Source organism: Panicum virgatum, chromosome 1K, assembly GCF_016808335.1.
Source record: "Panicum virgatum strain AP13 chromosome 1K, P.virgatum_v5, whole genome shotgun sequence".
In the NCBI taxonomy this organism is placed as follows: Eukaryota; Viridiplantae; Streptophyta; class Magnoliopsida; order Poales; family Poaceae; genus Panicum; species Panicum virgatum.
In genome coordinates this window covers 20,289,183-20,315,074 of record NC_053136.1, presented here as the reverse complement: position 1 = coordinate 20,315,074, position 25,892 = coordinate 20,289,183, and the positions used below count along the sequence as shown (strand labels likewise).

Below are 25,892 nucleotides of genomic sequence, written 5' to 3'. Positions count from 1 at the left end.
AAGAGAGCAGTGACGTCTATCATGATACATATTTTTAAAATTTAAATTAAATATTAATTTGGTTAATAATATATAATTCAATAATGCAAATTAAAAGCTAATTTGGTTTTTAAATTACATGGGTGTCGCATGTACATCTATACTAGTATTTGTAACTTAGAGAATGTATGGGTAGTAAGAATGACTGGATAGGTACGTATATTGTCTCGTATCCACATTACTGAAGACTCTAAAGTCAAGTCTAGAGGTCAGAGTATAGCCTCAACATATACTTTATTCTTTACGAATATTGCTAATGCTGATCTTCATATATCCGCATCTGTATGAAACACAGAATAGAATTCAGACACCGAAAAACAAATAAAGATTCATGAACTTTAGAAACGGATGTAAATATTTATATCTAGATATATTTGACAATTCTTATATTTTCTGTTTATTTTTCACCCCAACGATATAATCAAATAGGTAGCCAGTTCATCTCATTAAAATTTCTATATATGATTCCCCTCACGCTCCGTGAGCTCTGGGGGTGGCCACAACAGTAAAAATTCCACCGTCCATTGTCCATTCGATATGTATCTTACGGTAAACATTGGTTCTCGTGGTGGCAACTGTAGCACCGTGTACCGCGTCGAAGCGTTCACACCAGCGCACAGCTGCTCATCGGCTTTTTCCCTGTGTTCACACCATGGTCTGGCATTTACAGCGGTTCGGTGAAGTCGTAAAGTGAGCAATGCCTCCTGACCTTTCAAGTCAGCAGAACCTGCAACACGAGGCTTCAAGTCAGCAGAACCTGCAACACGAGGCCACGGCGGGGGGCCGGCGCGCGGCACGGCGGGGCGGGACCGCCGGCGCGCGTCCACGGCCGCCCTTGCTCCCCCATGTCCCGGCGGCCACGCCCTCCGCCCCGGCGCCCCAGCGGCCGCGGCCCTCCTCTCCCGCGCTGGCGAGCAGGGGCATCCTCCGAGCAGTGCGCGGCTGGCGAGGAACGGATCGAGGCGCGGGGGCCCCTGCTCGAGCACGTCAGCCTCCCCTGTTTGCGGCTCGCGAGGGCCATGGCCAAGGCGGCGCGCGCACAGCCCGGAGCGGCCTCGGCGAGGCGACCACGGCGTGGCGGCCGCGGCGGCCTGGGGGACCGCCGCCCACCTCGCGCCCTGCGCCGGTGCTCCTCCACCCCCTCCCTCGCCGGCACTCCTCCACGCTGCTCCCAGCGCCGCGGCGGGCGGGGGTCGGCCTCGACCGGCGGAACAGCCTCGCCTCCTCCGGCCACCTCGCGTACGCGCGCCTCGTCCTCCCGCGGCGCCCCGCCACGCTGCTTGCCCACAACGCCCTCCTCCGCGCCCTCGCCCGCGGGGCGCGCCCGGGCCTCGCCTTTGGCGCCTTCCGCGACCTCCCGCTCCCGCCCGACCACTACTCCCTCAACTTCCTCGTCCACGCCGCCACAGCCCTAGCGGCCTCGGCCGCGACGGAACGGCCCGTGCCGGGTGAGCTGAATGCGAGGCTGCTCGCGGTGTCCGTGCACGGCGCCGCGGTGCGCCGGGGCCACGCGGCGGACCCGCACATACAGAGCGAGGTCGTTTCCAAGTACACCACGCTCGGGGACGTCGCCGACGCGCGGGCCGCGTTCGCGAAGATCGCGTGCCCGGACCTAGTGTGCGTCACGGCGATGGTGGGGGCGCTCGCCGCAGGTGGCGACGTGGACGCCGCACGGGTTCTGTTCGACGGAATGCCGCTGCGGGATCACGTCGCGTGGAATGCCATGGTCGCGGGGTACATGCACGTGGGCAAGTTGAGGGAGGCACTGACGCTGTTCGACGAAATGCAGAGAGCTGGTGCCGCCGTCGGTGAAGCGACGCTGGTCTCAGCGCTCACTGCATGCGTGCAAATTGGTGCTCTGGACCGTGGCAAGTGGGTGCACTGGTATATGCGCAGCCGCGGGATGCGGATGTCAGTCACGGAGCCTGGCATGAGCACCCTACGACAAGGACACGCCCGACCGGTGGCACAACATCGCCCGCGCCATCGGCGGCAAGTCTGCCGAGGAGGTCAGGCGCTCCTACGAGCTGCTGGAGGAGGACGTCAAGCACATCGAGTCCGGCAAGGTGCCCTTCCCCGCCTACCGCTGCCCCGGCGGCCACCGCCGGCGCCCTCGGCTACGAGGCCGACAGGTACGACGTGTGACCGACCTCGACGGCGAGCTAACTAGCTCAGCACCGTCTCGTTCTGACCAGCTTGTAGCTTTTTGTTTTTCTCTGGTGAGCTGATCGTCTCTGGAAAATCTGTGTGCAGGATGAAGCATCTGAAGATCTAGGGATTCAACGGCAGAGCTTGAGATGGTGACATTTCTTTTTGTGTCCATAGGGAAACTTAGAAATATTTTGTTAATGAAGATTTTTGTTAAATGCTAAATCGCAAATAATATATATCCGATGTTTACATCTAATTTTATAGCTGATTGAGATATATACATATGCAGATTGGTATCTGCACCTTCAGGTATCTTTCACACGATTGGTTCAACATAATCATGAAAACCTCAGTATGGTAAGGGATGTATTTTCCAACAAAACTGTTTCCTATTGTTTTTTATGTGGCAGATAAGGGAAAAGGGAGCTTGCTAATAAGCTCCTCCACTTTGTGGGAAATCAATTTTTTTTGTAAATCTTTATTATGCAAATCACATATTTGGTTTATACTATCAACTCTGATTTTGGCCTGCTTACCAACAATTATTTTCTTAGTGCGTTTCTCATGTCCAGGGAGTTACTATTTGTGCAACAAATTAAAAGTAGAACGATTCTTCTTTTGCTAACCTTATTGTGGTTAGTACTTTTCTTTTTCTCATTAGCATATAAATAAACTATTGTTGCCACCATCTTAGCATACGTTCATGCCGCGCCATTCATGCTATGTTCATATGCTTAATATGGTAGACCGCAATAGTAAATTGTAAATTCACCATTTTTGCTGGGCAAGATAATATTTGCACCATCTCAAAAAAGAATGTGTTCTTACATGAGAGCTGAAACAATGGTAGGCTGCAAAGATGAGCAGTTGAGAATTTAATTGCTTATGTGTCTCGCAGATCACAATAAAGAGCCTAGACAATAATGGTAGACTCAGAAAATGGCTATAGAGAAGTGCTTGAATGCAGAGAAAAAGGACAAGCCCCCCCTGCTGCAATAATAAACTGTTGCACTCGACGTTTCTATTTCAGCCAAAATGAACCTCATCCATCAAACTCTTCAGTGCAACAATGAGAGGCAGCTGCTTAGTAATAACGTTCGATTCAAGGTATGTATGAAAGAGTTTGATGGATCTGCTGACATAGAGGTCATTCTCTCAATTTTCCTCATCATAATTTGTGCTCCACTCTTCAACCTTTGCTTACTACATTTTTGTGCTCCACTCTTCCGCCAAAAGGTCTACTACCGATGAAAACTACTGTCTACATATTTAGATCTATATTTTACAGCTACTACCTACTATTTCAGTGTTGCCTTGCCGACGTAATTAGCTATGAAGGGAGCTAAAAAAAACTATACTTGACTCTATATATTTTCCTATACGCGATGCTAGCTATTATTGGTATAGCATATTAATATTCTTCTTGGCATATGTGTGTTTTCCCCCTTTTTCAGTAACTGTTTTAGATCGTTGCCTACACGTAAATGATAGTTGAGATTTGTCCTGTTGCATTTGGATTCCAACGTTTTAAATCATTTGCAACTTGGCTTCATGAGTTGTACTAGCAGTGAAATGCGGAGTTAGGTAATATTATGCCAATATTTGTTTTATTTCTTCCACTAACAGAGATGCATGGAGCAGTATGCTGAGTTCTTTTCGCAAGTTGTTGCTGTTCAAAAGTATGGAATAATCCCTTATGAATAATTTGATGATTTTATTTGTTTAGATGAGTACCTGTTCATAATCTAGATATGCATTGTTACATTAAGTTTACAATCTGAAAATGTTTCTTTCTTGACAAACTACCTTTGTTCAGATTCTTTAGATGAACCAATGGAGCATGCTTATGTATTAGAATAATTGATAACTCGCCAGCATTAGGGGCTACTTTTCTTTTGTTTTGCTCTACCTGAACAATTTTTCTCATCTTAACAGTTGCAAAGCATTCTAGAGAAATATCAGATCTAGTGACATCGCTCTTTACTGCTTGAAATTATTTCACCCAAGACTCCGAGAGATGCTGACCATGTTTGCGAATCCAAATTTGGTGCTAGATGCCCGATATTCATTCACCTGAAAGATACTGATCAGGTTTGCCAATAGATTTTTTTGTGCTAATTGCTGACCTAATTTGATTTGATTGCATGATAAAAGTTAATATAATTGGATCAATATACTTTGCATTCAAACTGTTCTGATTGCCCTGAGTACTGTCTATCACATAAATCTTTGACTACTGAAGTTGGGGATGATCGGATTATATTATGCGATGTAGAATTATAGCCACCACTGCTGGAGTTAGTCACACCTCGACATCGTTAATTCTTTTGGAGCCCTGCAGAGTAATCCTTAATCTTTGCGTATGAACGATCATCTTTGCAAGCTGCTCTATTCTTGTAATGTATTTACAGTTTTAGTTTAGCAGATTACAGTCATTACGGGCTAGTTGTCAACATATTGTATACCAAATTATTATATTATTTGTTTTTCTAGGTAAATCACCTTTTTTGGTTAATCACATGAACTCCCTGTGTTAGTACTCTATATGATTCAATTTTATTTTCAGAATGTTGGTATGGTGCATGTTTAACGAAAAAATATTCTATTACTGTAGCAGAACCGCCCAAATTAAACCGGCTTAAGTGCGCTAACTATCATTTTAAGTATTAATCAAGCCACTGCGCACTTAAAACGGTGTAATCCGGCAGCCTGCTGGGTTAAGGATCGAAAACACCGGAAGTCTCGCACGAAGACGAGCACAGATGATTACAAGCAGACTAAAGTTCTCAAAGTTCATTTACAAGCAGAACTTACAAACAAGTTTACGTAAAATATCAGAGTTCAAAATGCAGCGGAAATTAAAGAGAAGTTTAGTTTAGACAAACAACGATAACTACGCTGACGTGAGGATGTCACATCGAGCCCACCGACGTGAATCCTGGATAGCTCCAACCAGCAACAAAAATACCTGAAAACAGGGTAACAACAAACCCTAAGTATACTAATACTCAGCAAGACTTACCCGACTATGGGTATACTTAGCCCACTATCTAGACATGCAAAGTTTTTTGGCTCTGGAGTTATTTTGTTCAAAAGCTACTAATAGTGGATCCTTACTTTCAATATTTTAGCTCAAATTTATCATACAAATACCATCTAGGTTTGTCTGAATATCTAGAGCACGCATGGTTGATCATATTATCTTTTTAGAGTACCACAGTTATATCTCATAATCTCAACTTTCCAATCTCATTTCAATCTTTTACTACGATGTGACGCAGTGACCAAGGTTCTCTTAACCGAGAGAGACGGCGAATCGATCCGATTTAACCTTGCAAGGTGGACCTAACTCACACGACGCATGTAAACCCCGTCGGGTTACGCGCGTCAACTGTTTCCATCATTACCACGGCATCTGAACTACGCCTGCTAAAACCCAGGTGATGGGCCCCTCGCGGTGAACTCCCGGAGAACCCGGAGGCGGCATCCTATCCAACACCCGCCAACTCCCACGCCCAGCGTAGCATGACGGAATTCAAATCACCGCTGTAAAGTGGTACACAGCTCACCGGTTTCGACTACCTCCTACTTCCGGTATGTGGTTAGTACTGTTCAATCCTCGATCAGCACTGCCAACAACGGAACGGTCCTCAATCGACACAGGCAGAGATTTCTTTTCATCCATTCTATACCATTCATCCAACTCATTTCCGCCCGGTCTCCAGTTCCTTTTACTCAACAACTCATTTCAAAGCCACAGCTAAGGAAACAAGATCCTAAAACTCGCGAGTGACAGCAATCACTCGACTTCTACCGAAATCCTACTTAGCAGAGCATAGCTAACGATACCTGCACACTAGTATGGACTCATAGGTACCTAGGGAGAACATGCATACTAGAGTTTCATACAACTCCTAAAACTTAAATGCACAAATACTTAAATAAATATTGAATAATTTAAATTATGGTTATGCTCCGGGGCTTGCCTTGCAGGTCAGCGGGGTTAATGAGGACTTCTGGAGCGGGCTCAACGGCGTCCTTCTGCGGCTCTTCTACTCGTGGCTCCTAGACCGGCTCAGCGATCAACTCGTAGGCGACTTCGTTCGCGGCGTCTACACGAATAAAAATACACCATGCAACAGTTAGGATATAGTGCAATGCATGAGTGCTTATGATGCGATGCAAGAACTCATTTTAGCCTGAAGTGTTTCCTTCCAAGAACAACTACTAACAACCTTCTATAAAGAAAAGAGCATGGCTAGGGCAAACTATAAGCAAAACCCTAACTTGCATACACGATCTAGCAACACCAGGTACCAGCTCAACGTGAAAGCAATACGGCATGACACCCAAACCTTCCCAATATTTAAAGCTGCTAACAAAACATTGAATTAACCCTAGCAAGTAAACGAAGTATAAATAGATCTACCCAAAAGTGCATAGCAACTGGTCATGAAACTTTTACAGTGGTCTATACATGAAATGAGTAAGCCACTGCGAATTTTTCATAATTTTTAGAGCCATGGAACTACCGACAATAAATAAACTAGGTTTAACGCAAACCGAATTTTCAGCAGAGCAAAAATGATAAAATGCATGCTTAAGCATTTTTCCTCTGAAGATCATGATTTTAGAAACCTAACAAAATTTGTTTGGCATTTTTCGCATTTTTCTGTGAATTTCTAGGCAATTAAGAATTTTTCATCCGAAATAATTAAAAGAACACACAAGAGATAAAAAGGGGGGCGCTGACAGCCGGGCCCCACTTGGCAGTGGGCGCCGGCCCAGCAGCCTCCCCCTCCTCTGCTTTTGCTCGCAGGGGCGGGGCCACGGCCAGGCAGCCGCGGCGGCGCTCCCCGCCGGCGGCGCTGCTGGCCGAGCCGTGGCCCGGGGCGGCCGGAGGTGCGGGGCGGCAGGCGGCACGCACAGGGCGGGGCCCAGGGGCGCGCACGGGTACGGCGGCGGCGGCTCGCGGCGGCAGCAGGGGTGGCGCGGTGGTGGCGCTGGCGGCGCGCGGCGTTCCGGCCGCTGCGAAGCTCGGCAGCGGCGGGAGCGGGCGGCGCGGCTTCAGGGAGTCTAGGCGGCCCTAGGGCGCGCTGCAGCGGCGCGCGGGCTGGAGCAGGGGGGCGGACGGCGTGCGCGCGCGGCGGCCGGCGCGTTCACGGCGGCGCGGCGGTGATTCGACGGCGGCGGCGCCGAAACCGATTGGGGAAAGGGTCGGGGAGCGAGAGGAGGTCGTAGGGGATCTCACCGGGGGCTCGTTTTGGGCGGGGAAGGGCCGGAGATGGGTCGTCGACGAGAGGGCGAACTCCGGCGGTCGGACGGTGATGGCGAGCGGCGGTCTGAGCTTGATTTCGGCCGGATTTGTGCACGGCCGCGCTCGCGGATGGTCGGGGTGGGTGGACGGCGAGTCTGCGCGGCTCCGGGCGCGACGAATCGAGGCGGGGTGATGAGCTTTGGCCGGTGCGACGAACGACGACGGCTCGAACTCGTCTCTGCTCGCTCGAGCTCGACCTAGCTCCGAGGAAGGAGAAGGGCTAGAAGGGAGGAGAAGGTTCCCGTGCTCGCGAGAGGATAAGGGCGGCGCCCAGACGCCGAGGAACGCCGGGATGAGCGACGCGTGGAGGAGCTCGCCGGCGCCGACGGTCGCCGGTGTCGGTATGGGCAAAACAGTGAAAACGCTGGAGCTCTCACTATTGACTCGTTTGAATGATTTTTACTCCAGTTTGACCCGCTAGAACTCAATTTTTGATATGGGAACATGAAATTTGGCCAAAATAAAAGTTGTAGAGGAAGAAAAGATCTACAACTTTTGTTTTGGGCGAAAATTGATTTGGAGCTCAGATCAAGGACAAAAACGAGATCGAACATCGCTAAAACAAGGATTACTATGCGAACCCGATTAACGCTAACGACGAACTCGAGTCCACGATTAGCGGGTTAACTCGGTATTAGCGAGCACGATTAACACAGGGGTGTTACAGTTACCATGGCAACAAGCATTTGTCCTTCGTGCCAAACAAGCAAAGAAAGTTTCATATTGTCCTTATTGAATTGTGTTGTTTCAATCGATATTAATCTTTTGGTCGATTTATGAGTACTGGAAATAATCTTTTCATCTTTGTAGGTGAAAATAATCAACCGTGGTGTTTGCCCAGTGCATGGAGTTAAATAACACGCATATAGCCCCTAAAATACAATGACTTGGACTCTTAAACCCAAATTGAGATATAATTTCTAAATTTAAATGTAACTATCAAACATTGTGCACCTCTCTTCTTTTATTATCAAGAGATCAGGCAATGACTCCCGTGTATCAAAGCCATTTGCCCATTTATATTTTGTTTCCTTGGAAGAATTCATGTGTATAATGATTTCTTAGCTTTGGTGTGCGCTTGGGAGTTCAATGTATGCACACTACTACCCTAAGTATATCTGGGCTACATCTGCTATCTGGGCTGTTTTCACGAACTGAGATCCGTTACAATTTTATTAGGTTACACCTGGAAAAAAATAGAAATTTCTAAAACTATAACTTCGACATTCCTTTTTCATTTCCTCATCAGATTTTATAAAATGTACATACTACTTTTAATTTCTTCATGTACTTCAAAACATCTTCTACTATATCATATAATGATAATTACCACTAAGATTACAAATGAATTATGTGCGCGGGCAATCCACTAGTTCTAAAAAGTACTCTACTTTGTCAGCCTTGTTTTGTTCACGCTAGCACACCTAGTGCTAGAAGTGAATTTTGCATGCATGAAGTATTAAACAAAATTTGTTTACAAAATCTTTTCACAGATGGACGCAACTTTGCGCGACGAATCTAATGAGACTAATTAATCTATGATTTGCTACAGTAATGCTACAATAATCATCCTCTGGTTATACGGTTAAAGGCCTCATATTCGTCTCGCGAAGTAGTGTAGGGATTGTGGAGTTAGTTTTGTAAACTGCGTTTATTTACTACCACCAAATGATGATGGTTAAAATTTGCTACACTAACCTACCACTACTAAATCAAACAGGCCCTGAACAGGCATGTCGGGCTTGACTTGAACCAGTCTCCACCCGGTTCCGGCCCACATCCCAGAGGCAGAGAGGATCCGGGAACCCGGACCCACCACGGCTGCACACGCGGTCAAATAATAGTTTGACTCCAGTATCCCCCATCAAGACAATGGGTTTACTCATACTACAGTATTCCGGAGTCGGACACCGGGTCGTCGTGTTCCCCTCTCTCTTCGATTACAAAGAGAGCTCCCGCCGCCATTCCTTCCTCCCGCTCCCGCCAATCCTCTCCACCTCCGTCTCCGCCTGGGCTTCGTAAAGAGAAGCCTTTCCCCACCTCCGCCTCGTCCTGGAATCCGTGATTGGATCCGCCAAGGCGGCCGGACGGGCCGTCACAAATACTAACAATCTTGTCCCTGCCCCTCCCTCTGCCTCGGAGCGCTTGGCTGATGGTGATCTCGGCGAAGTGATCGAGGAGGCGAGCCAGAGCCCCCGCCGGCTATTCCTGTAATCTTGTTGTTGCCGGGAGCGAGGAGGAAGGAGGATGCCGTACTGCGTGGTGACCGCGGCGGCGGCGATGGCCGCCGTCGCCGGCGCGCAGGAGGAGGTGCAGATCTTCTACCAGCGGTACGGCCACGGCGCAACCAAGGTCCTCCTCATCATCGGTACGGCGCGTCTCTCTCTCTCTCTCTCTCTCTCTCTCTCTCTCTCTCTCTCTCTCTCTCTCCAATTGTTCTTGTCCCAAATTCGACTTTCCTGAGAATTCCACCCAATCGGACGAAACGCAGGTTTCGCGGGGACGTACGAGTCGTGGGGCCCGCAGGTGAAGGGCCTGACCGGCGCCATGGAGCCCGTCGACGAGGAGGCCCCGGCCGGCGACGACTCCGGCGCGGCGGAGGGCGTCGAGGTCTGCTGCTACGACAACCGCGGCATGGGCCGCAGCTCCGTACCGGAGCAGAAATCGCAGTACACGTGCGTTGTGCACCACGTTTCCCTCTTCTTACTCTCCTCCATTGCCGGCTCGATGTTCCTGACGATGTTTCTTGGCAGGACGGCGATCATGGCGAAGGACGCGCTTGCGCTCATGGATCACCTGGGATGGCGGAAAGCGCATGTCTTCGGCCACTCCATGGGTGAGACACATTTCATTCAACCTCCGTCATTGGTGTTGCTGAAGATTTCCCAGTCCACGAGCGTCGCCTGCCTGACAAACTGTATCTGAAACAGGGTCCATGATTGCTTCCAAACTGGCCGCAATGGCGCCGGACAGGGTCGCGTCGCTGGCGCTGCTCAACACGACAGGAGGAGGCTACCAGTGCATCCCAAAGGTAGGTGTGGTCGCCTAGCCATTCACATGCTGCAAATCGTCTCACTTTTCAGCATTTCTTTCCAACCGGTTCAGAAAAAGCTCCGCTTGTCTGAAACTTCAGTCGCAATCAGACGGGGGATATTTTTGTGGTTTTTTTTTTTGTTGCTGTTGTGTGTACACTGTTGCTTTCTGCAATTCATTCTCCGGCTTCTGGACTGCCTATTATTGGGTTGAAAAAATCAACCGAAACATGATACGATAAAATTAAGGTGTGAAATCAAAATCTTCCAGGCAAGACATCGCTAGCACGGAAGGAATAGTCAAAATTGGCTAGAATCAACAGTTGGTAATGACTTTGTCATGCGGAAGGGAAGCATGGGTGAAGCTTCTGCTTGGTCGCTTTGAATTCAGTGGTACAATTGACATCTTTGATGGTGGACAAACATCAAAATTGATTTGGATATTTTTTGAAGAAAGGCAAAATCAAGTTACCTCGTGATTTCAATAAACTATTGATATTTGATGGAAGGATAAAATATTTTGCTATATGATTGCGACTTATCTGGACTGTATTTGAGTACACCACTCAGATTTTAAAGTTTTCGACAATTTTTTGGATAGAGCACCTTGGACAGAGATATCTACATGTGGACTCTTTTTTGTAGCATATGGATTTTTTTTGGAAACGATCTTGTTCCCATTGTCATTTTGCTCCAAGTTAGAGTGGCCACATAGCCATGGAAAAGGTTTCATGTACGTTCTGTATTTTTTTTCAAATTACTAAAACAAAACTGTTCACGTTCTTCACAACAAAGCCCATTGAACTATTCTATAAGTTGGTCAGCCAGACTTTTTGTTTATGTTTAGACATGGTCAGAAGTTGTGTATGGTGAAGAACTATTTTTTTTTTGTTCCTGTCATTGTGCTTGCACTGGCCTGGCTATTAGGAGAGAGGAAAAAAAATATAAACTTGATCCTGATCGATGTCAATGACATTTTCCTTTCCAGATCGATTGGCACACGATATCTCTCGCCTATCGTTTTCTACGGGCAAGAACTCCTGAGCAGAGAGCGATTCTTGATCTTGAAGTCCATTATACGAGGGTTGGTGATCACCAATTTTTCTTCTACCAATAGTCCTGCTCATTGTATATGCAAAAGAAAACTAATTTACAAATTATATCACACTGCAGGAATACCTTGAGGAAGTTGTTGGATCAAGTACCAGAAGACAAATGCTTTATCAGGTAAGAAATTTAGAAGCATTGTAGGACAAGGTAGCATGGGTTGTCACAGTGTAGGAGGTCAGCGCTAACCCCTATCTGTTCAAATAATAGATTATAGGTCGTGACAGAGATGCCACAACATTTATGATATCTGAAGCACTAACATGAACAAGAACGCATAGAAGCTAAAGATGCAAAATAACCCATTAGATATACTGCACATGCCATTTTTCATATACACGTATCTGACAAGTTGAATTTTTTTTTTGTTCTTTTCAGGAATACGTGAAAGGTTTGTCATCTGGTGGCATGCAATCCAGACATGGATTTGAGGGGCAGTTGAATGCTTGCTGGACACATAAGCTCTCAACAAAAGAATTAGACAGAATTCGCTTAGCAGGTTTCCTTGTTCTAATCATTCATGGAAGGTAACTGAAAGCTCAGGTAATCCCATTATTGCCCGATGATCGACAAAATACTGATCACCTATGTGGTGGCATTTCTCCAGGGATGATGTTATTGCTCAGTTGTATTATGCAAGGATGCTTGCAGAAAAGCTCCAGCCTGCTGCCAAACTGGTTGAGCTACATGGAGGCCACCTAGTGAGTCATGAAAGACCAGCTGAGGTAAACATAGATTTGTCAGACTTCACCGTTTGTTGATTTCTTCACAGAACTTCTCCAGATTATCACAAAAAAAATGTAATTTGTGGAAGTGTTTTTTACTGACAAGTTTTCTTGCAGGTTAATATGTCCCTCATGGAGATGATTAAGGCATCAAAATCGAATACAGACCTGGAGGAGTGGTCAAACCTTCCAAAGAAGTCTGATGGTAGGTCCTTAATGGAAAATCGCATATTGGATTACTCTGATATGAATGTAAAAACATCAACATAAATCTTTTTCTTAAACTAGATAACCAAAGTGACTTCTGGTGTTTGCTGGATCAGCTGGTTCTCTCCGTAAGCGAGGTGGTGATGGGGTGAATTACCTCATAGTTACATACAACCTACTCGGGAAGCTCCATCTCATTTTGCTCTTTTTGTTTGGAGTGTTCTACGTTATTCTTGAGCACGCAAGGAGGGCCCTAAGAGTTTTGAAGCCTATCAGAGTTTCTGCTTCCACGCTATAGGTAAACACCGTTTGAATTGGGATACTCCTTTAATTTCCGAATAAAGCTGCTATTGGGAAACTAGGAATTGACAAGAAAATTTATCTTGCAGAGTAAATAGCCAGTGAAAGATTACGGTGGAAGTTCTTCGTTCTTTGGACAAGTGTGAATTCAGAGATAGTGGCCTTGTTTGGATGCAGCTAGAATCTTAGCGCTAGAAGAGAATCTTTCCCGCATGAAGGATTGAATGAAGTCTATTTGCAAAACCTTTTTAGGGATGGTGTAACTTTTCGCGACGAATCTAATGACGGTAATTAATCGATGATTTGCTACAGTGATGCTACAGTAATCATCCTCTAATCGCGCGTCAAATGCCTCATTAGATCCTTCAGGGTCACTAGCGCGGGGGTTCTGAAGTTGATTTTGTAAACTGACTTTGTTTGACACCGTAATAAGCGGTCAAAGTGTCACTATTTACTAGCGCGCTACAAAACCAAACGGGGCTAGTGTACTTCCGGCAAAAGTGCTGTTGCAGAGTCTGGATGTGACAGACTGGTCCTCCATGGAATTGTTTTGTAACTTGCCCCCTTTGTTTTGTGAGTGAGAGGCAAGTCATTTTCTGCAATCCAGTGAGGTTGTATTGTTGTTCAACATAAATGAAGTACACATTTTTTTTCTCATCAGAATGCTTTTCGCTTTTGACTCGCTTGCGCATAAGTCATAACAACCGAAAGCAAAAATGGTTCAGAAGATGTCACTTTGATCTCCAAATAATATTTGAAAGTAGAAGGAAACAGACTAGCATACAATTTTTTCTGGACAGATAAATAAAATCTTCGATCTCAGTTCAGGCATAACAAAAGATTTATAATTCTTGAGTTTTTATTCGCAATCCTTTGGCCAAGTATACGGGCGTTTACAGAGGCATTGGCCGCAAACATAGCAAGCTATACACATTGTGAACAACAAAAGCGTTCAAAAATGAGCCGCGAACACATCTCAACCGCGCTCATGACGATGCACCGGACTTTGTCACTGCCATGCTCAGGTATAGGCCACCCTGCTGGTGCGCGTGTTGACGCCGAGCCGCGGCGGCGTCCAGTCCCCCGTGCAGCTCCAGTCCGGGCTGTACCCGGCGATTGCGCCGCCGTTCTGCCCCGCGCTCTGCTCCGAGCTAGACGAGTCTCCGGCGATCCCGTCGCCGGAAGGTCTCCTGCCGTGCGTCGGCGAAGGCGGCGCGGGGCGCGCCTTGGCGCGCGCCGATCTCGTCGCGGCCATGTAGCCTGGGATCGCCGGCGGCCGCCCGTGCGCGGCGGGCGTGGCGGCCTGGTTCAGCGGACTCCGGAACGACATGTCCATCTCCACCGTCTTCTCCGGCACGCCAACGGGGAGAGCAGCGGCCGCCGCCGCGTAAGACGCCGTCCTGGCGGCGGCGCCCTGGTACGTCGTCTTGACGTGGTCCGGCGCGTCCGGCCGCTGCTGCGGCTGCGTGGCGGCCATCCAGCGCTCCAGCCAGTGGTAACCCAGGCTGGCCTTCTCGTCCTCCTGCCGCTGCCACTGCCGCTGCTCACGCCCGCAAAAAAACATCGTCAGATGGAAAGGAACCCTGAGATGCCATGGCCGCACGCATCGGCGATCGGCGTACCTGCTGGTAGGCGTAGGCGTAGGCGAGCGCTCGCTCCCGGCGCGCGGCGGCGTCGTGCCGGCGGGCGCCCTCGGCCCGGGCGTCCTCCAGGGTGCGGCTGCTGGCGTCCCAGCCTGCGGAGGGGCTCCTCCCGCCGCCGTTGTCGCCGTCGCCTCGGCGCAGCCTTGCTCTGCTCCTGCTTCGCTGCTGCAGCAGCAGCAGGTCCTCCGCCACGTCGCCATCGTCGCTGGCGTCCTGGTGGTGGTCGCCCACCAACGCCAGGTCGAGGCGCGGCTGGTGGGAGAGGGAGGGGCGGCTGGCCGGAGGCGTCGGCGGCGGGAGGAGGAGCGGGAGCTCGGCGAGGCGGCGCGCCCGGACGCGGGCCTGGGCGCGGACGAGGGCCTGCATGCAGCGCATGGTGAGGTGCACTTGGCGCCGCACCTGGCGGCCGCGCACCAGCGCCTGCAGCCGCACCAGGCCGCGCAGCGCGCGCAGGGCTCGCCGGGCCTGGAGGACCCAAACAAAAAGTGCAGAGAGAGACAACATTAGAAACTCTTCAAAAGAGACAACATTAGATGTACTCATCTGATACCTACAAAATCATGTCCCTACTTTTGGTTTGTTCAAAAAAAATATCCCTACTTTTGTTCGAGGATGAAATCACTGTACTACTTTGCAAATCCAACTTTCAACTGATTTCATTTTCTTGGAAGAGTGGTCGGATTCTATCCAAAACGGAAACACACTTTCAACTCTGCAGCACTGTTCGCCTATATGGCCGTTTAGCCTGTGTACACGCCGTATAAACGGTTCACTGTGGCCAATCGTGTCCATTTAATCAGCTGTTTATCCTGTTTAATGAAAGTTTAATCCGATTAAACGGTTGTTTACTCCGAATAAATAGCTAAACGGTAGGCGACCAACTATTTAGCGTTTACTGTTTAGACTAACACTGCTCTACAGCCAGATTAATCGTAAGACTGATTTATAACTAATTAATATTTCTACTCTTTTCCGGTATGAAACACTTGGCACTAGACAAGATCTTACTAATCTTTTAAGAATTTGTCTACCAAACGTTTGAAACTTTGTAACGTATTTAGCTTGGAAATACATAAAAGCATCCTTGCCTGAAAAATGATGTCCTAGTTTAATAAATTCATTAGATTTGTAAATATGTTACGGTAGAAAAGAATGGCCAAAGCAAGGTAGTGTTGAGGTAGTGGTGTGTCCAAAACATCAATTAATTTTGACTGAAGGGGATAATAACTAAATTGAGAAGGGATTTGTGTATAGCATTCCCAATCCCAAGAAAAGTTGTAAGGTCCCTCTTAATTTATCTTTTTGTGAAACACCATACTAACACAGACGCTGGTAATATACACATGCATAATACTTGCATACTCGACCACTACTATCACATCTGAAAAACTCCCTTATAACAAAGGAACTCCATTGTAGTATACACATACATAATGTTGCTGCCTATTCAAACAGGTCCAAAATTAAATGACTTTTTCCAGACGAAAAAAATATAATGAGCACATGCATATTTGATATTTCCAATGTTCTGCGCATGGATACACTACCCAGTCTAGAATTTTACCCACTGAAAACTTGAAAAGCCTGCTTATTTTTCTTTGGATCACTGACCAATTTTTATTAAAATGAAGTTTCATATAAATTTTGAACTTTGTATTTTTCAAGGAACATATATATGTTTGGCGATACAGTGAGCCTTAGTCTTATGTGATGGTAGAGTTTAGGATGGATGAAACGGAAGCCGTTATAGTTTGGAATTGTATTATCCCTTAATCTAAAGAGTAATGCATCGGCGGTCCATAATAAACTTGTAAGGGTACGTTATTTAGATCCAACTCCGAAAGTGCATTTCTAAATCTACAAACTTGTAAAGTTATTCACTACAGGTCCATACATATCCACATGTGCATGCAATTCTGACATGGCATGCTGACTATACGTCTCTCGTCCCATTTATCTCCCTCTTCTTTCAATTTCTCTGATCCAACCCTGTTTGGGCTATCGAGCGCCCCAGCAAATGGGGTGGATCAACAGTGACCCACCAGGTAAGAGGAAGACTAGAGATGGGAGGTGGCATGGTGAAGGAGAAAGCTAAGGGCACCATGTCAGCGTTATGTGCATACATGGACCTGTGATGAACAATTAAAAAGTTTATGAATCTAGAAATACATTTGCGGAGTTGATGGATGTGATATACCCTCACAAGTTTAAGGACTGCCAGTGCATTTTAGTCTAATATAAAGGAGGAGGATAAATGAGCATTGAAGGAACCAACTTGAGCACTCATTTCCGTTGCACACTCGTAATGGAGGCTGGTGTAGAAATCATGGATCAGCACTACGCTATAGCATTAGTACCCCCTCCATTCTAAATTATAATTCATTTGACTTTTCTAACCCCAAATTTGACGAGACATCTTATTTAAAAAAAATTATGCAAATATAATCAAATTTAAGTTATTCTTGAAGAACTTTTATTAATAAAGCAAACCACGCCAAAAAAGAAGTGATATTTTGTATATATTTTTGAATAAAGTGAGTGGTTAAATTTGGGGTTAAAAAAGTTGAACAAATTATAATTTAGAACGGAGGGAATAGTATCTACAGAATTAGCATGCGTGCCTCTTGTTCATAGTGATCGGGATTTGTTGGGTCAATAAAGGCATGTTAATTAATTATGTGGTACACACCGAGCACCACAGTCCACACAGCACATCCTTTCGGTACACATAAGCAGTACGATCGCCAAGGAAAATCCAGGCTTCTTTGTTCATCGGTCCCGTCCAGGTTAAAGTAGACATTGCACAGTCTTGTAATTGGGTAGTGTTTGGTTGTCGCCACAACTGATCTAATGTACCTAACCCTTTGTGTATCAGCCTGCTGGTGCACTTCTTTGTATATGAAGCACGTGTTTCTCTTTACTAATTAATTTATCAAGTTTTTAATTAATTAGTAACTATATTCCTACACTCCTATATATAGAGAGATCCTAAGTACTCCATCCGTTCTAAAATATAGGTCGTTTTGGCATTGTTAAATTCATAGTGTTTACTATGCATTTAGATATGACATATGTCTAGTTATATAGCAAAATATATGAATCTAGAAAAGGCAAAACGACCTACATTTTAAAACGGATGAATAATTTTCAGTAATCTATATATCCATGACTTAGCCTAGACAATGCAAAAAGAAAAAAGAAAACACTATAGATGCAGTAGAATCAGTTAGACACACCAAAACAGGCCCGGCATACTGCAACGGCAGACCATGTGAGCCAGAGATCGAGCAAAGCTGCGGTGGCACCACCGTCGCCGGCCAGCAGCCATCCACCCGGACAAGCAAGCGGCCGTGCCCGCCACCGCCATTAACGCTGCAGTTGCTGAGCTCGGCTGGGCTGGTTCGGTAGGTGCCGCATGTATGCGTTGGGTGATTGTATTGGGTCCCAACAAGCACACTAGCACTAGTACACGACGTACGGGCACACCTAATTAATTAATCACCACCCGTGGAATTGATGATGCATGATTACATTCCACACACACCAAGCTAGTCTGGTCACCGTGCTGTCATTCCCCGTCGCCAAATAAATCCCTCTGCTTAAACGCTAAGCAAGCGATGGATGCGATCTTGGACCTCGATGATATGATGCGGCCTCTCCCTCTGGGCTCTGCCTTGCCTAGACCGGCCACCTTAAAAGTCACCGGCTGATTTTAACCCCGGATCTCACTTCTTGCCCGGTCCACCCTGTCAAAAACAAGGGCTCGCCACCTACCGCGACGGGACTCACTGACCACTCACCTTTTCCTGCTTGTTTTTTCTTAGTATTTTTTCTTAGTTTAACAGTTCTACGTGCCGGTGTACCAATTAATGCGAGAAGGTTGTTGCTAGCTAAGGTTCTATTTGGATCCAAATGTGAATGTGTGCAAGTACTAAGTTAGCACTAAACCGTCCAAACAGAGCTGCTCATAAGGATGGGCTAAACTTTAGCCGGGACTAATAGATGCTAAAGTTTGGCACTCAACTTTAGCTAGAACTAAAAAAAATGTTAGCAAAAGTACGATAATAAATGCTAAATTTAAGTACTCAACTTTAGTCCATCCAAATAGACCATAAAATCCCTTAATTACAATGCAATCTCAGCTGCGAATGATGATGATTAACACAATACATCCAGAGCATTCATGTTAACGAGTGAGAGACTAAAAGTTAATATTGATATGTTAGTATATACTCCCCCGTTTCAAATTACAATTCATTTCTACTACCTAAATTACAATTCGTTTTGACTTTTTTAGATACATAATTTTTGCAACGTGTCTACGGTATATATCTAGGTGCATAGTATAATATATGTATCTTTAAAAGCTAAAATGATTGTAATTTAGGATGGAGCATAACATATGTATCTAGAAAAGTTAAAATAAATTGTAATTTTGGGTGGAGGTAGTATATATACCAGCGGAAGAAAAAGTATACTTTAGTAAATGTTAGCATTGCGAGGTTAATTCTTAATTAAGATAAAAGAATATATCGGGATCCTATGCTCGCATCAACTCTATATGATGCATGATCAGTAAGTTTAAGGAAAAATATACTTGCTTGAGTAATTGTTAGCATTGCGAGGTTAATTTGATCGAGAGATGCAAGTAGCGAGACATGAAGACGACGTACACGAGTACACGACTAGTGTGGCTGGGCTGGGCATATGCGAGCGTGCTACGTACCAGGTACCCGCGGTAGTAGGCCTGGATGCGCACGGCGGCGCGCTCCTCCCGCGACAGGCGCCGGAGCGCCGCCAACCGGACCACCCTGGCCGCCGCGGCCACGGCGGCCTCGGCTGCGGCGGCTAGCGCCCGTGCGCGCTCCATGTCGTCGTCGTCGGCCTCCTCGTGGTCCCGGAGACCACCACTGCCCGCCCCCCGGTGCTCCGCCGTCCGCACCGGCGGTGGCGCCGCCAGCAACGACTCCGCGTCGCCGCCCTCGTTGCTCGCCTCCGCGGACGTCTCGGACGCCGGGAAGTGCTCCAGCAGCAGCACCTCCTCCGCCTCCTCGGCCCCGCCGGCCGCGGCCTCCTCCGCCTCCTCGCCGGCGCTGTCCTGCTGCATGCCATGACCGCATCAACCCACCGCCATTGATGAAATGAAATGATCGATCAGCACTCAGCAGCATGCCGTGGCAAGAACAGCCCTGGTGGCTGCCAGCGTGGCAACCGCGCGCACTGGCGTGTGCGGGCGCCTACCTGTTTCCCATGTTGCACGGTGTCCTTGTCCTTGGAGGTGGTGGCGGAGGACGATGACGACGGCCGGAACACCTTCCTGACGACGGCGAACCAGCCGCCGCTACCTGCGGCGTGCTTCTTTCCCATGGTTCCCTGCCCGCGCGATCACCCCGCCCGGCTGGCGACAAGCTGGTAAAATCTCCTGCCGATCTGGGGAGCGGCGAGGAGGGGCAGTAATGGAGGTGATGGACGCCGCGCGATGGCGCCAATTTAACGTCGCTCACGGGGGAGGAGGGGCCCGGCCGGCCACGGGGACCTCCCGGGCGCACCCCCCCCCCGGGGGGGGGGGGGGGGGCGGCATCGTATCTCTCTCTCTGCCCGTGGACCTTCCTGGTCTAGCTTCCGCAGGTATGTACCCGATTTTCCCTATAGTCGTCGTCGGCTCGTTGCCCGTAGGGTCTTGCATTGTCTAGCAACAGTTTTACTGTCTCTTTCTCTTTTGTAGTTTTGTTTAGCTTTAATTTGGACCGTTCAAACTCCAACTGAATTACAAAAGTTTCTTTGTTAGTACTGGCTTCCCAAATCATTTATTTGACTACGTGAAATTAAAATCTATAACACGCACAAAAAATCTCTTGGGATTCTATGTCTGAAAATAACGTCGAATTCGCGGACCCGTGTGTAGCAGCACGCAACAGCATGTACTAGTAAAAATGTAGAGACATTCACTAGAGATCACAAATTCACTATAGCCCTGGAAGTAGAATTCTGGATAGAGATCTGTGCCCAGTTGGTAGGTGCAGTACCGGTAGTCCAGTACTGCGGAGAAAGCTCACGTGCAGATGGAGGTACTGAAGGCATCTGCAAGATACAACGACGGAGCTGGAGGGCCTGATGCTGAGTAGGATGAAACGGCTGGAGATCTTGAACACCCTTTGTGGCGACGGTTTGAGCCGCAAAGCTGTCTAGAGATGACTAGCTTGGCTTGGAGTCTACACAAAAATTATAAGGGAACTAACTACAGACAAAGCATGTCTTATTAGGTAGCAGCAACCATATCATGGATCCGGCAAGTGGTGCGATATGGCCATTGTAAAAGTAAGGCAAGGATATCACTGCTACACAAACAGTCTTTGGTCCGCACATTTATCCCAGCCGTCGTTGGGTTCGGAATCCATGAAAGTTTTAATTCCAGGTCTAACGGCTAGGCCGGTGGGCGTGGGGTCAGGGACCTTTTGTCCCGATTGGAGCTACCAACTGGGACCAAAAGTCCCTCATTTGTACCAATTGGAAATGAGGGACTTTTGGCTCCAATTGGGACTAAAAGGTTACTCTTTTATCCGGATCGGTGTTATCCTAGTTGGTGTTATCAATCCGGACTAAAGGGTCCTCCACGGGTTAGTTCAAAAATAGTATCCCTACTAGAGTTAAATGTGTTGTGTAGGTGGGGTGGCAAGGAAGCTATACAGTTCAAATCTCGCCAGGTACATAATTTTTTTAAGTGCCACAGACTCCTTAGTCCCGGTTGTAGCTTGGACCCTTTAGTCACCGGGAAATTGGGACAACATGAACTTTCTGTATTAGTGTATATATGTTATGATATTTGCAATCAAAGCAATTTGACTGGTTTTTACCTGTTTTCAGATAAATAAACATTCCATTCATCTCAATTAGAAAAGGAATGACCAGCCAATGAATCCTTTTTAATCCGACCATGTACGGGGATTAACTTCTATAATAATGATCCCATCTATTTGGAAATATTTATAGAACTCTCCGATCAGCTATTCATATAATTGAGAGCAACTCCAGTAATGACCCCTAAATTAGACCCTCTAACTATTAAATGGGGATGCCTCTATTTTATAGGGGCTTCAAAAATTGCTTCAACTTCAACAATAACTCTCAATTAACTTATAATAGAGGGCTCCTACATACCCTTTAGGAATGGAGGGTGGAGAAGAGAATTTAGGAATAGAGGGTGGAGAAGGAGATACCAAGGTCTCCCCAAAATAAAATGTTTGCTAGAGTGCATTTTTTAGTCTTCTAAACTTAAGATAAAATAGAGGCTGTTGAGTGCATGCGGCTCTCTATGTATAAATACCTAGAGTCACAGTTCAAAATAACAATAGAGCAACCACATATTCCTCTATATTATTAGTATATTCCTCTATATTATTAGTAAGATCTCTCTACCGCTAATACTCTGTTGTGCTAGCTACTTCTCCAGCCAACTAACAGTATTTTTCTCTCACACCAAACCAGCACCAGCCACCAGCCACTAGCCAACCAGCAGTAAGTTTCTGTCACAACAAATCAGCACCAGCCACCAGCCGCAGCCACCAGCTGCAGCCAGTAGAATAGAGTGTTAAATATATTAATTAGCAAAAAAAATTGTTGAGACACCAGCCCCCTCCCTTCGTCATTCTGTCGTGCAGTACCATCTAAGGTCCAATATTTTAGATTAGGGAAAAATATTCTGGCCTTGATCATTCATATATGAATGATTACAGCCAAAAGAGTTACAAGAGTTATAAAACTCTAAATCTCAAATAAAAAATTTCATAAATACAAGAAAAAAGATGTAAAACAAAGAAAGAAAGTAAAGACTAAACTCCAATCTTCTTCGTTGCCGCTTCAACCCGAATAAGTTTCCTCAAACTGTTATCACCGGACCACACATTCTAATTAACTCTCTTGTGCTTTCGTCCTCGCTCACAAAAAAAGTTACAACTAGAATTAATAGTTTTCTCAAGCCACCTATTTAATCTGGTCTAGCTCCTCTTACCTAAGCAGTGTGACACTATTATTTTCCTTGGCTGGCCGCTAGTCCAGCACTAGTACGTTTATTGAACCCGGCCCAACACACTACTACAAAAGTGATTTGTAGGGACGAGTAGAAACATAATTTTAGAGACAGATGCACTATACACACCTACTTCTCGTAGCTACAAATATTATTTATAAGAGTGGATAAAATGGATTTATCGGGACGGATGAAGGGGTCACCCGCCCCTACAAACCGATCTAAAAAACAAAAAAGGTGGGACCGATGCCACCACGAGCTGCCCCAAGCCGCCACCACTGCCACCGCGTGGAGCTGCTACCGCTCCAGCTGCGCATTAAGCTGCCGCCGTATGTGTCGCTCTTGCGCGCCACTGTGGGTCCACCGCTGTTGCTTGGCGCCGCTATCACCGCGCATCTGCCGTTGCTTGGCACTGTTCCCGCTGTGCGTCCGCCGCGGCTGCGTGGCACCGCCATCGCCGCTCCCACCCCCGCTGCTTGGCCCCGCCGCACGCGCCGCTCCGACCGCCGCACGCGCGGCCCCGCCGCCACTGCTTGCTGCCGCTCCCGTTGCGCACCGCTGCTCCTCCCCCGCTCCGGAGCTCAGGCGTGCGTGGGAGCGTAGTAGTTGTGGATGCGCCATGGGAGCCGAGGGAAGGAGATAGAGGAAGAGGCTAGGTGTGGAGAAATCGAAGAGATAAAGATGAGGGAGAGGACTATGCGTGGGAGATAAGGATGAGAGAGATAACTGTGTGGGACTACTGTGTATCTGGAACCAAGAGCCGCTGCTCGATCGCCACCGGATTTTGATCCCCTGAAAATGACCTCATTTTTAGGGGGCGGCTAATGGGGCCGTCCGATTGTTAGAGGAGAGTTAACTGTTACAATACCTTCACCTATTTGTAAAAACAGATTAAATTTCGGTCTGTTTCTAAAAAAATATAGTATTTCTTCAAATCGTTTTTTAGTACTGACAACCACACGGGCTGGGCTGTTATAGTCCTCACCCTCACCTGCATCTTCATCCTCGTCCACTCGGAGGCCTTGCCGATTAGCCCAACTTGCACCGTGAATAGGGTCACGCCCAACGGTTTGTAGGCCTTCTGTTGTTTTAACATTTATCGTAGAGTAAATTGCACCCATCATACATCAACTTATGTGGTTGTATCACTTTAGTTGAACAAATTGTAAAATGTACAAGTTGATGCATGAATTTGTCAAAAGTGTGCATCTGCGGTCACACATACATCACATAGCGTATTTAGATCACAAACTTTAATGTGGAAAAGAGGGAGGACCATAATGCAAACATGTGTTTCCCTTTAATCGGCGGCCTTCAAATGATCCGAGTAAAACATCTAGATAGCTATTTTCAAAAAAAAAATATCCGGAGAGCATGATCTTCAATTTGATTAATGAGGTTAGTACCTTTTTACTTGCACTAACGCATTTTTAATAGTGCAAAAGTGAATGCCAATAGTATCTAATTTATATATGTTACACGCCAACTCAAGGCAGGCACCCAGACCATTATGAGAGTCTTTTTTTTTTGAAACAATCTATTTTTATCGTGTGATTATTATGGACCAGGCATGAATTTCTAGTACTGTTAGTGTTTATTCGGACTACAATATTCTGGTTTGTTTTTTATTTCAACTCGTTGTGCATTTGCTTATAATATTGTAGGCCTCAAGAATTCAGAACATTAAATTTTGATGTCACACTATCAAGAGTGGCCACAAAAACAAACAACAGATATATGATCATGTGTAACGAGCTATCACGGATCGAACCGGATAGCGCGAGCATCATCACATGGCGGAGACCAACATCAACCAAGAGATATTTGCATTAGGGCCCTCCCTCTTCTCCACATTAAAGCTTGTGATCTAAATACGCTCTGTGGTGTATGTGTGACTGTAGGTGCACACTTTTGACAAGTTCATGTATCTATTTACAATTTATTGGACTAAAGTGATACAACCACATAAGTTAATATATTATGGGTGCAATTTACTCTTTATCGTATGTGTCGTGGAGCTGCAACCACGGCCGGGTGGCGGAAGGCACCCGCCCTAGCCCAGAGGGTGTGTACTCGGGGGTTAGCTAGTCCCAGAACGATCTTCCTCAAGAACACGATGAACACAGTAAGATTTAGAGTGGTTCGGGCCACCGGAGCGTAATACCCTACGTCCACTGGGTGTTGTATTGCCTCCCCACGAGAGTGTGAGAGCTTGTGTTTGTCTGGAGCTGTCCTGTACACAGCGAGTGCCTCCCTTTTATATCTCAAGGGAGGCGCGTACATGGCTGCCGGGACCCCGACAAGTGGGCCCAGTGATGCGGTATAAAATATAGTACTGTTCATCATTATGGCGTTGCAGGCAAAGGAGATCTTTCTCTGGATATCTTTGCCTGCTCTTGGAGTCTCCCGTTCAGCATGTCTAGGCACTGTCTTGTCGGAACGGCGCCTGTCGTAGCCAGCGGCGTCGCCTGCCACGTAGCTGAACGGCTGTGTAGGGAGCGGCGTAGGCGGTATGATGGAAAAGTGCTGTGCCGTCGTATCCATTTAATGCGGCTGACGGGCTCTGCGCGGGCGCGACACAGGCGGCTGCACTGTGCACCTTGGTAATACGCGGTGCACAGCGGGGCCTGTCAAAGGCTGTCCCGCGTGCTGCGGCGGCAGAGCATGCGTCAACCATCCGCATTAAATGTGGTGGGTGGGCGAGTCCCCCTTGCGGAGGACTCGCGCATGAGCCCGCGCCCGTGCCCCCGGGACACGTGGCGTCTCCGGACCCCCGCACGGTAAGGGGGGTCCGGACGGCGCAGGAGGCCCCGGACCCCTATGGGGGGTCCGGGCCTGGCTGTCAGCTCGGAGCTTCCATCCCTTAGAGACACGTGGCGTCTCCGGATCCATCCCCAGGCGGGGAACGGGTCCGGGGCCGTTGGCCTGGTGAGGGAAGAGCCTGTCCGGTGGAGCCTGGCTACTCCGTCCTTACGCGTAGTTACGGATAACTATGAGGGTCCTGTCTTGCTGCGGTAAGAGTGGGTACCCCTGCTACAGGGTACCGACAGTGGCCCCCGGGCCCACCTTGGGGGAGGTACGAACCCGCAGGTGGGGCCACTACTGCGTTTTGGCTCTGCATAGCTTGAAGTTTCTTGCTGCAGAGGTCTTGACCGGCCTTGACCATCCATCGGATTGTTCGCTGCCTCATCACATCGCAACGGCTTATTGACTCGTGGCCCCCACGCACAGTGGTACACCTAGTCATGTGCGCGACGCTCGGCATTCTTGCGGCCAGAGTAAACGGATCATTTACCACCGGCGCAGTTCCCGAAAAGCTCGGCCACGCCAGCGCTTAATGCGCGC

The 25,892-nt window shown here is 47.4% G+C and overlaps 3 protein-coding genes across 5 annotated transcripts; 2 read left to right on the top strand and 1 right to left on the bottom strand.

The window, feature by feature from the left end:
- The first annotated feature begins 736 nt into the window (after positions 1-736).
- LOC120653741 (pentatricopeptide repeat-containing protein ELI1, chloroplastic-like) lies at positions 737-3,316 on the top strand. The gene is made up of 2 exons (XM_039931422.1): positions 737-2,171; positions 2,293-3,316. Exons 1-2 carry the CDS (start codon positions 737-739, stop codon positions 2,295-2,297), a joined length of 1,440 nt encoding a protein of 479 aa, XP_039787356.1. The 3' UTR covers positions 2,298-3,316.
- Positions 3,317-9,396: 6,080 nt separating this feature from the next.
- Positions 9,397-13,330, top strand: LOC120699111 (putative aminoacrylate hydrolase RutD). 2 transcript variants are annotated; one of them, XM_039982979.1, is made up of 11 exons: positions 9,398-9,875; positions 9,999-10,182; positions 10,261-10,343; positions 10,438-10,538; positions 11,528-11,623; positions 11,713-11,766; positions 12,025-12,173; positions 12,254-12,371; positions 12,489-12,576; positions 12,695-12,876; positions 12,968-13,330. In XM_039982979.1, the coding sequence occupies exons 1-10, from the start codon at positions 9,755-9,757 to the stop codon at positions 12,874-12,876; spliced, it is 1,176 nt and encodes a 391-aa protein (XP_039838913.1). In that variant the 5' UTR covers positions 9,398-9,754; the 3' UTR covers positions 12,968-13,330. The 2 variants fall into 2 exon arrangements, with proteins under 2 accessions (XP_039838917.1, XP_039838913.1); XM_039982983.1 differs by lacking the exon at positions 11,528-11,623 and having other exon boundaries at positions 9,397-9,875.
- A 324-nt stretch (positions 13,331-13,654) lies between these two features.
- Positions 13,655-20,106, bottom strand: LOC120699097 (protein IQ-DOMAIN 1-like). Of its 2 annotated transcripts, none has more exons than XM_039982971.1 (4): positions 19,763-20,106; positions 19,248-19,619; positions 14,501-14,986; positions 13,655-14,418 (listed from the first exon to the last, which is right to left on the bottom strand). In XM_039982971.1, exons 1-4 carry the CDS (start codon positions 19,886-19,888, stop codon positions 13,900-13,902), a joined length of 1,503 nt encoding a protein of 500 aa, XP_039838905.1. In that variant the 5' UTR covers positions 19,889-20,106; the 3' UTR covers positions 13,655-13,899. The 2 variants fall into 2 exon arrangements, with proteins under 2 accessions (XP_039838905.1, XP_039838898.1); XM_039982964.1 differs by having other exon boundaries at positions 19,248-19,622; positions 19,763-20,080.
- Positions 20,107-25,892: the final 5,786 nt, after the last annotated feature.